Consider the following 11,695-nt stretch of genomic DNA (forward strand, 5'->3'; position numbering starts at 1 on the left):
TAAATGTATTACGCCCAATTAGGAAAACCGTAAAAGCAAAAAAATCGAAATTGAACATTTTTGAAAAGTCAAAAAACCACAAATTTAGTTTTCCGTTAGGTTTTAGTCCAAAACCGCACCGCATCCACCCCTAGTCGAGTATAATATATCAACATTATTTTTTCAACTTTTCATACACCGTATAAAATTTAACTCATTGTATCATTGAAAAAATTATGGAAGTCAACTTTTTAACCGATGGATCTAAAATTAGGGATAACGGTAAAACCTGAACCTGACATAATTGAGATGAGTGTTAGGATTTGGGATCAATTTTTAAATTTTTAATAGGTTTGAGGCGGGTTTGGGATTTCTAAAATACCTGATTATATGTTGAATATATATTCAACATTCTAGTTTGTTTTTTTTAAGTTCTGTAATGATCTTTGGCCACAGCTTGTATTTAACGACATTTGGAACTTATCAAGTAGATTTCACCAATTACAATCACAAATATTTATCATAGAGAAATAGAGAATACTAGTTTATAATACATATTTTATAAATTTTTTGCAAATGACATATAAAATCTGAAAAACGTTTTCATAAACGCTTATTTGAGAATTTTCATAAAGACTTGATAAGACTTGATATTTTATTTTTGAATTATTTAATTGTGAAAAAAATGCTTGTTATATATGAAAGTAATAGGGTTAGAGCAATAAGAAAAGACCATTAGTTCAAAAGCTCTATTATCGTAATAGTATAGATAAGTTAATAGTTCCTTTTTCTTTATGTGCAAACTTTATTGTTTTTATTTCCTTTGCATATATTGTTTATATTCAAAGTAGATTTTGAAAGTTTAAGTTTCATCTAATATCATAATCTTAGCGTTAAAATTAAATAATATTATCTTATACCATATGAGAAACCCGATAGGTATCCCTGCACCTGACGTGTAAGCATTCGATAAATATCGAACGAACTTTAATTATCAGGTATGGATTTGAAAATACCTGAATTGCCTAAAATCAGCCAAAATTAAATAAAAGAAAAACAAAAATAAACGGCATTTATATCGTTCTCTAATAACCAGACGACTTCCTCTTTTTCATTTCATTACATTACATCGCATCTCCGAATTCGGTACCATATAGATCTGAAATCAATCATGCTTCGAGTCGCCGGAAGAAGATGCTCTTCATGGTGGTCGTCTACACCGGCATCATCCGCCATCGTATCTCTCCATTCAATCAACGGACACGGCGTCGTTTCAACATCCGATGATTCCAGATCCGGTTTTAATTCCAACCCGTCCTACCTCAATTCCATGGTTCTGCAACATATCAGAGGTCAGCCGGTTCAACGCTATTTGTTATATTGTTATTGATTAGTTAATTATCGATTTGATTAGATGCGTATAAAGAACGTAGATTTTGTTGATCTTTTGACCTGATTATTTACTGTTTACACGTTTTAGGGCAACGTGTTATTTGCTCGTTTGGTGATTTAATATCATTTGAGCTAGAAATTGTATACCGATGGCTTGTTGCGGTTTTATCACGGTTAATGATGGAAGTTTGTGAGTTTCGGTTAATTCGAACAAGTATTTGTTCTTTTCTAGGAATTTAGGATTGTTTTTTTGGATTTTATTCACGCGGTTTATGATGTTTTTGGACGTTTTAGATGGCGTTGTTGCTTGTAAATGGACGTTTCGGTCGATATTTGTTTGTTTATCTGTTGTTATGCTGTGTTTCTGAGTTTGATTTAACGAGGGAAATGAAAGGGATTGGGAGGAAGTTAGAAAAAAATCGTGGTTTCATAGATTTTTTACGGAAAGAAATGTAGAGAAAAGAAGGAATATTAGTGTTTCTTCTTTTCTAGGAATTTAGGGTTGTTTTTTGAATTTTCTTCACGCGGTTTATGATGTTTTTGGACGTTTTAGATGCCGGTGTTGCTTGTCAAAAGATGTATCAGCTGATATTCATTTGTTTATCTGTTTTTATGCTGCGTTTTTGAGTTTAATTTAACGAGATATATGAAAGGAATTCGGAGGAAGCAAGAAAAAATTGTGGTTTCATAGTTTTTTTAGGGAAAGAAATGTAGAGAAAAGAAGGAAAATGAAGGATTTTGAACACAACTTTTATTTTTATTAAGCTCGAAAACACAGCGTTAGAGTTTTTACTGGCGTTTTGAAGATGTAACAAGACTGAAAGAAGATAAATTAAATACATGTCAAATATTCAGTTTGTGATGTCGTTTTTATTTTTTGTGTCTATATGAAGCTACTCATTAGCATATGTTTGTCTTGATAAAGAAGTTCATTTTCCATTTATTTGAAGAAGCATCTAGAACATATCTTCTATCTAAACTGTTAGTTCACATTCATGTTAGGTCAAGTGGTCACCACGAATTTGGATTTTTGGCGAATTTAGATGCTCTAGGTTGTGTAAGCTAGTGCAGGCTTGATATGTTGTTTCTTATGAATCATTTGGTTGATTGTTCTGTTTATCAACATTGTTTGCTTGTCAACAATATGCTGCCTAAATAACTTTTCATGCTTTGTGTTGATACTTGATGGTTGTACCTCATGTTCAAGTTCATAAACCAAACACTATAATGGCATTATGGTTTACTCCGTAATATTTTTTTTACTACAGGTCTGTCTACTGGTTCAGTTACTCCAACAAATGACCTAGGTTTTCAAGTACCTGCTACAGTTGCAGCGATTCAGAATCCAACTTCCAAAATCACTTATGATGAGTACAACCATGAACGTTTTCCACCTGGCGACCCCAGCAAACGTGCATTTGCATACTTCGTGTTGACTGGTGGGCGGTTCGTTTACGCATCACTAATCCGTCTCTTGGTACTCAAGTTTGTTCTAAGCATGTCTGCAAGTAAAGATGTTCTCGCTCTTGCTTCCCTTGAAGTTGACCTCTCAAGCATTGAGCCCGGGACCACTGTCACAGTCAAGTGGCGTGGGAAGCCGGTTTTCATCAGGCGTAGAACGGATGATGACATCAAGTTAGCCAACAGTGTTGATGTGAACTCACTTAGGGACCCACAGGAGGATGCAGTTAGAGTTAAGGACCCAGAGTGGCTCATTGTTGTTGGGGTGTGTACTCATCTGGGTTGCATTCCGTTGCCAAATGCAGGTGACTTTGGTGGTTGGTTTTGCCCGTGCCATGGTTCTCACTATGATATTTCTGGAAGAATCCGAAAGGGGCCGGCTCCTTATAACCTGGAAGTGCCTACTTATAGCTTCTTGGGTGACAATAAGTTGCTGATAGGGTGAAAATGTTATGAACAAGGTCTAGTATAAAGACTGCAAGAAAGCAGGTACTGTTGGTTTAATTTTGATTTCATTTCATTTTGTATCAGAATTTTGTATGTGCTGCTGCATTTGAGTTTTGAATAAGGCAACATGATTTGTTTGGAATAACTAATACATGTTGTGATTTCTAAATTATGGGGAAATTGTACAAAGCTTGGTCTAATGGGCCGGCTGTTGTTTTCTGTTAAATGTTCTTTTGAGATTTCGGGTTGGTTTGCTTATTGATATTTTTATTGCCACAATGATTCTTTTTTGGGGCTTCAACATAAAAATGATTTGTACAGTGTAATATTACAAGTTCTACAACAAATTAAATTTGGATATGAAGATATCAACTCTCAATATATGCTGTATATTATAGGTATATATCTTCTAAAGTTTTAAATTTTCTGATAGTGTAGTTTAAGTTACCAGCTTCCTGCTGATATTATTTTTTTAAGCCCGAGACCAACGTTGTATCTGCCATTTGCATAAACTTGATTGATACCACACAATTCATAGTTAACTGACATTTGCAACAAAACATACCAATTAAAGCTAACAAAAGGTACAAAAAACTTACACTTATTCTTGACAATACTCTCTTATCTATGAGCTTGAACTGAACTTGTGATGCTTCAAGATTGACAAAACAAATCCGAATTAAAACCGCAATAGGTTGACACATTGGTTGGTCAAACCATCATAGAAACTCGTAACTAGATGCATGCTATAATCATGTAGACACAGATGGGTGGTAGACCAACCATCATAGAAACTCGCTTTAAGTGGAGTTATAGAATCACAATGAACTTGTAGATGTCCATGATGTTCAAATGATCGTAAGTAATTCACATGAACACGTCACCATTTTTGCCCCTAGAGGGAAATAGACGAAAAATGTGACATAATGATTCATGTCGATAGTCTAATAAAATAATATGTTTATATAATTTGGATTAATTACATAGATATAATAATGTGTGTACAATAAAAGTTTGAAGAATATAACCGAACCATCGATTTCTCAATTAATTTGACTACTCGATTCTTCTGCACAGCCCTATCTTTACTCATTATTCTAGTAAGAGACTAGGAGTTGCACCTAGCATATTCTTTAACTTAATACTTATACATTACATAGTTAATTGCCATTGCAACAAACCATGCCGATTAAGAATAATATAAACAAACACTATATATGTATCTTTGAGCTTGAGCTGTTGTTTTACTGAGAGATGGTTCAATACACGTAATTCCTGAAAATAATATCCACAAAAGGACGACGAATTGGTTTGCCAATCTACTTGGAAACCGATGATTAGAATCCTGATATAATCCAAATGATTGAAGACAAATTAAGCAAGAACTAACATAGTAGTTAAACTTATTCTTTCGGCAAAGGTTTAAAACGGACAGTATGCATTTGTCCATATGACGATATCCATGATGTTTGAATGACTATCGGTAATTTGCATGAACACATTGTAGGAAAATCATCATAAATTTATAAATAAAATGCAATACAAAATGAAAAATGAACAGATTTTGAACGTTCGATTGTATGCGTGTAAGTTGTATATATACTGTGTATTAGGTGTATATAATAAAGGTTACAAGTAGTTAAACTAATTGAATACCCTCTAACAATAGTTAATTGTAAAATGATCTTTAAAACCATATGAGCTAGCTAGTTTTCATCGTATATATTATTTGTATTATATTATATGATACATCACACATCTCTGCATGCTATATATATATACATATATATCATTCCCACAAAAAAGATATACACAAAACTCCACCAACTTAATTAATTAATCAAGTCCATCCATGGCTTCCATCTCCTATCTAATTTCTTCTCCCGCCACAATTCTAAACTCTCCCCATTTTCTTCCACCCACCGCCGCCTTCCTTCCGTCAAAACTTGCACTTTCGTCCTCCCGCTCCACCGTCTCCTTGCTGTAAGCTGTCTTCTTCTCCACTTATATATATATATATATATATATATATATGTTTGTTTTGTTCTTATTTCAACCCTCCAAATCTTTGTTTTAATTTATACTTTCATTCAGGGCTGGCCTTGGGGTGAGGCAAGGTGGCCGACGGCCACAAGCTCAACACCCGCTAGGCCCAGAATTTTTATTTTTACTTTTAAATTATATTGTATTTTTATGAAATACAATATGTATATTTAATGTTTAAACCTAATTACATTTTTGTTAGATAACGCAACTGTTTCTTTCAAATAACTATTTCTTTCAAATTCAACCCTATAAAAGTGTTTCATTTGAAAGAAACAATTGCGTTATCTAACTAAAAGGTTGCACTAGATCTAATGCAACTTCACCTAATGCAGTTTTTTTTGTGAAATAAAGGTTGCCTTAGGTCAATGTTTTTGTAGTGAATTAAATCTTGATCAAATATATATATTTGATCGTCAAGGTTGAAAGTTGATCATCAAACACCCATTATAGCCATTACATATAGTTAATCGGTAAACCTCTAGATCACTCCAGCTTGTAGATTACTTAAAACACTCAAATCCATAAATTTGGTTCGGTTTTAATTACACGCAAAACACAACCAAACTTTTGATTTATGCACACTCAACACCTTGGTACCACTTGTTACAAGCCATTTGGTTGTTTGAAGACTATTTCTTAAATATAAAACATTGTATGTAACATAATAATTAAGTGTATATCATACTGTATTTAACATATTGTATGTATGCGTATGTTAAAAATAACTAAATAATACACGTATGTATATAAATAAGTAATAATAAACGAGTCGAATTCTAACATCCTTGCTAGGGGTATTTATAGTTTGTTTCAACCATTTTTGATGAAAATTTCGAGCCAAACTAGTTGAGTGCGAGTCACACTAACGAACTAATCGGTTTATAACAGTTTAACGGCTATGTTTAAACTTCTCATCCCTAAGTATGGATAAATAGTAATAATCATTATTATTTTTTTTTCACTTGCCACCCTTCTAAAACAAATGACTTACATAAATAGGTCTTTTTATTTTTATTTTTTTGGATTTTATTTAAGCTAAGGTTGTGATATACTAGAAGCATTTGTTTATTTATTCCCATTAGTATAATCTTTTACATAATGTAACTTGCAGGCATTATATGCAAGAGTCTTATATTCCTATTATTATTATTACTAGGTTAAAACTTAAAAACACGTATATTACACGAGTTTAATAAAAGAAATATAAAATAAAGGAATTATTCTTCAATATTTTAGCAATAATCATAACCGAAGTTCGGGTATGTAAAAGTGTGACATACACACTTCTGCTGAATTAATTCTGTTTTTGAAAGTGTGAAATGCAGCCAAACTGGCGAAAATGGAAGCCATGTTAAAAGAACAAGTCTTCATGATCTTTATGAAATGCAAGGGCAAAGCCCATGGTATGATAACATATGCCGCCCTGTTACCGATCTTCTTCCCCTTATCGAAAGTGGTGTTAGAGGCGTTACAAGCAACCCAACGGTAACTAATCTTTTATTTTGTGCTTATTTATTTTTGTAATGCAAGATTCCTCATTTATGATAATTATAGTGAGATGTTTAATATTTAATAACAGATATTTCAGAAAGCTATATCTACCTCAAATGCTTACAATCACCAGTTCAGGTATTCTCTTAAATATAATTTAGCGCGATGTCTTAATTAGTTAATTAGCACTTGGTACATAATTGATAATATGATGACAGTGAACTTTTAGAGCAAGGTAAAGACATTGAAACTGCATACTGGGAACTTGTAGTGAAAGATATTCAAGACGCTTGCAGCCTGTTCGAGCCAATTTACTATAAAACAGATGGTGGCGACGGTTATGTTTCTGTTGAGGTTTCGCCTTGGCTCGCTGATGATATACAAGGGACCGTTGATGCTGCAAAACGGTTGCATAATTTGGTGAATCGCCCAAACGTTCACATCAAAATTCCTGCAACTTTAGCTTGTGTTCCATCGGTTAAACAAGTTATTTCTTTGGGAATTAATGTTAATGCAACTGTAAGCTCACTCTTCGGTTAAACAGTTGGTTACTTTATGCAGATGTTTCTTACTAATAATTTTCATTTTTGGTTTTTTTATTTATTTATTTATTGCAGCTCATATTTTCTTTATCTAGATATGAGGCGGTTATTGATGCTTATTTAGAAGGGTTAGAAGCTTCAGGTCTAGATGACTTATCTAAAGTTACAAGTGTCGCATCTTTCTATGTTTGTCGAGTAGACACACTTATCGACAGTATGCTAGAGAAAATTGGAACAGTTGAAGCGCTTGACCTTCGAGGCAAGGTAAAAAAATTATCTAACTAATAAATAAAAGTTCACCTATGAAGTTTGGTGACCAGGATCAATAAACACAAAAACGAAGTTTTAGATCATAAGCTCGATCTTTGTAAATTCTCATTAGCTCGAAAATTACAATGCTTAAACTCATAATGATATAACCCACAAGTTTGGGTATATATACTAGTTTAAACATGAAAACCTAATTAGACTAGAATACAAACTCCTTATTATACTCAAACACTAATTAGTAAAAACATATTTAAACAATAATTAACAAATAAATTCCTTGTTGTCCAAGTCATTGGCTCGACTTGTTCACCAAGTAATTTATTCCATGTAAATTAAGTTACGTGCTCAAAGGCTCGATGAGTCAGCCCAACGGAAATTACGTCCAACAACCTATAAAACCTTTGGATATTTTTTTACTGTATGGTGATGATCAACTTTACAGGCTGCAAATGCTCAAGCTGCTCTAGCTTTCCAGCTTTACCAAAAGAAGTTTTCGGGCCCGAGATGGGAGGCCCTTGTGAAAAAAGGCGCTAAGAAGCAGCGCTTGTTATGGGCTTCGACTAATGTCAAGAATCCAGCCTACCCTGACACCCTTTATGTAGCTCCACTTGTTGGGCCCGACACGGTTAGTTAGCCATATGAACCCTTATTGTAAGATGGTCACACCAAACATTAACGGGCCTGCTTTGATCTTTCTGTTTAGGTGTCAACCATGCCTGATCAAGCTCTGCAAGCATTTATCGACCATGGGACGGTTGGACGAACGATTGATGCAAATGTATCCGAGGCTGAAGGAATATACAATGCACTAGAGAAGTTGGGGATTGACTGGAGTTATGTTGGGTCACAGTTGGAGGTTGAAGGATTGGTTTCTTTTAAGGAAAGCTTTGACAGCCTGCTTGATAACTTGCAAGAGAAGGCTAATTCTATGAAATTAGTCAGCCTGTAAACTTAAATGTTTGTTTGCAGTATTTGATTTGCATCAACAGAGTTAATAAAGATTGTATAATGGGAGTTATTAAGTAAAATAATTAATGTTGTTATTATGTGGTGGTTCTTTTGTCACTGTTTCTGTCCATTTTTTTTTCAAATTTTCTCTTTACATGTTATATGAAAGTATCCACTTGGTTTTTATTTTTACCTATTAAAACCCAAGCTTGGTGGACTGGCAAAATTGTAAGATATAAAGATACAATTACCATGATGATGTCTTTTTAACAAAAATATTAAAGGATAAAATTGGTTTTGTAAAAGGTAGAGCTTTTTAATTTATCTGGAGCCCATTATAACTATTACAAGTTTGCTACATGAATTTGACTAGTGTTTGCAAAAGTACCAGTACATTATTGTATTAGCTTTTATAAATAATAACCCCTTTAGCATTGCAATCCACCACGCCATTAATCGGATTGAAAGAATATTAAAAAGCTTCCAATATTCAAGTCATACCAAAGTTGAAAATCTTTCATCTTTACAACTAACTTCAAAATCTCTCATAAATTACCAAACACCACCAATTATGGCTTGAAGTTAATAGTGAAGAAAACAAAGATACATGTAAAAAGTAAAAGCAGTTCATTAATATCTAACACTGATAGTAAGAATTCTTATTATAACTAATGATTTTTATTTAATAGCTTTTAAAATTTCGAAGCCTATTTCAATTCTGTTCACCTAATATATAACATGTAAATATCCAAAGACCACTTTGGTAGAGTGGTCGTCAGGGAGGTTCTCCCATAAGGTTTCCTTCCTGGGGTGATCAACTTCAAGGGTTTGAGTCCTCGGAAGAAAAAAATTGTCAAAAGTATCTTTCAAGAAAAAGATGTATTTGTTTTAACAAAAAGTACAAAGATATTTTATGTTAACAAATATATATAGATTCCGGCGTCCACCAAGTAACCGGTTAACATAGGTAAATAGAGAGAGAGAGATCAATGATAATAATAATTAATAAAGAATTTGATGATGGTGATGATAACAGATTAACTGTAGAGAGAGAGAAATGTGATAATAAATTAATAACAATGCAGTGGGAGAGGTTGGGCCATACATGCAACACACGTTAGGTTTAGAAGATACAACTTCATGAATAGTAGAAATGTGAGACTGAAAATATGTTCCTTTTTGAGATATATATATATATATATAATTTATGTTATAAAAATAGATATGTAAAGTAATAAAGTAATAGTGTATAAATTTATTAACCAACAAAAGTCCACTTATTATCAAGACCCTCAAAAGTCCAAATTATTCAGTGGTCAAGTCTTTGACCCTTGACAAAATGCACGGTGGGAGAGACGGAATAGAATGGTAAATTCGTTAAAGTCGTTATCGTTCCCTTTCCCTCATAACCCACCCTTGATGTACTTCTCTCTATAAACCTCAACAGTCACAATGGTGCTCGAGCGAGATGGCAGTGGTGGTGGAGATAACGGTTTAAAAGAAGAAATTTTGAAGACATATACACATGTCTTACATGAAATTAATAAACAAGAAGTGGTTGGACAACTTTCATAAATTTGAAGACATATACACATGTCTTACGCGAAATTAATAAACAAAGAGTTATTGAACAACTTTCATAAAATTGGAGACATATGCATGTCTTTCACAAAAATGAAGTTAATAAACGAGAAGTTGTTGAACAACTTTCATAAAATTGGAGACATATACATGTCTTTCACAAATAATGAACTCCATAAACAAGAAATTGTTGAACGAGACATTTCTACATGCGGTTGTGCCAATAGTGTTTTCATCGCAAATAACAACGACCTTTTTTTAGAGAGAGAGAGAAAGAGAGACTTAAAACACTTGTGGAAGATGGTAGCAAACCTAAAACCAACGGTACAACTTGATTAAGCATGACATGAATTCATGAATAGTAAAATATGTGAGACAAAAGTAAGTTTCAAATTAATATATATATATATAACTAGGTTAAATACTCGTGTATACACGGGTTGGATAAATTATATAAACAAAAGAACAATACAATGTGAAACAGTGGCGAAGCTTGGGCTTAGTCACGGGGGTGACCGAAGTCACGGACTCAAAAATTTTTCGGGTCGACGATTCGGTTCGTGCCGGTGATTCGGGTCGGGTCGGATCAAACAATATAACATCTATATATCTATTTTTCTTCATTTATTCTAACGATTGTTCTTACAATAAAAAAACTAAATAATTTTTAACCAACAAAGAATTAAAATATTCATGATAATGCGAGAGGAATGGTGAGTAGGGATAAGCAAATTTAGTATTGTAACAACGTGAAAATTTCGAGTTCAAAGTATCAACTTTCCAAAGTATAGGGACTAAAATTGCCAAAATCCAAACTGGAGGGTTAAAAATGAAAATTCTGATTTCCTGACCCATCGCGCTACGCGATGAGTCAGAGGAGAGCCCCATCGTGTAGCGCGATAGGGTACCTGACACATTGTGACACGTGTGCCACGTGGCACTAGGTGCTGCCACGTGTCACCACATGGCAACACTGTCGCCACGTGTCGCCACATGTTGCCACATGTTGCCACGTGGAGCAGCGTCTGCCACGTGTCGACACGTGGCAGGCCTATACCTCTGCGTCATCAGGTCTATATCGCGGTACGCGATAGGCCTGCCCAGGGACCTATCGCGTAGCGCGATGGGACCCAATTTGAAGTCTATAAATAGCGGCCATGGGATCTCATTCCAGGCATCCCAAACCAGCTCTCTCACCTCTCTCTATAAATATCACTCTCTCTCTAAAAATCCTCGTAAAACATGCCACGATTTCCTTTATAAGCATGCCTCGAATCTCGTTTGTGTATCATTGTTTCCTTAAAGAAGTTGTGCCACCCTCCACCCACATACCAAGAAGGTGTTGTTGAAATGGCGATAAGTCTCGATAAGTGTATCAACGAGTATTGAAGTTTGGTGTACTCGTTTGACAATCGAGAAAAGTAAAGCGGCGTCGGAGTGCTGCTCATTTCTCTAGAATTTCTATACGCCACTAAGGTTAGGCATAATGATGAATTCAATATAATTTAATATTATATTCAAGGCTTAAGCCTTAAGTC

At 34.2% G+C, this 11,695-nt stretch overlaps 2 protein-coding genes across 2 annotated transcripts; both read left to right on the forward strand.

The window, feature by feature from the left end:
• Positions 1–1,140: 1,140 nt before the first annotated feature.
• On the forward strand, positions 1,141–3,505 carry LOC143535107 (cytochrome b-c1 complex subunit Rieske-4, mitochondrial-like). The gene is made up of 2 exons (XM_077029444.1): positions 1,141–1,331; positions 2,640–3,505. Exons 1-2 carry the CDS (start codon positions 1,151–1,153, stop codon positions 3,275–3,277), a joined length of 819 nt encoding a protein of 272 aa, XP_076885559.1. The 5' UTR covers positions 1,141–1,150; the 3' UTR covers positions 3,278–3,505.
• A 1,626-nt stretch (positions 3,506–5,131) lies between these two features.
• Positions 5,132–8,621, forward strand: LOC143535090 (uncharacterized). The gene is made up of 7 exons (XM_077029422.1): positions 5,132–5,262; positions 6,639–6,810; positions 6,905–6,954; positions 7,035–7,335; positions 7,434–7,622; positions 8,071–8,253; positions 8,332–8,621. Exons 1-7 carry the CDS (start codon positions 5,132–5,134, stop codon positions 8,575–8,577), a joined length of 1,272 nt encoding a protein of 423 aa, XP_076885537.1. The 3' UTR covers positions 8,578–8,621.
• The last annotated feature ends 3,074 nt before the right edge of the window (positions 8,622–11,695 follow it).

The sequence above is a fragment of the Bidens hawaiensis genome, unplaced genomic scaffold (assembly GCF_021521415.1).
Source record: "Bidens hawaiensis isolate Kalapana, Puna unplaced genomic scaffold, B.hawaiensis_p1.1 tig00010387_1, whole genome shotgun sequence".
Lineage (NCBI taxonomy): Eukaryota > Viridiplantae > Streptophyta > Magnoliopsida > Asterales > Asteraceae > Bidens > Bidens hawaiensis.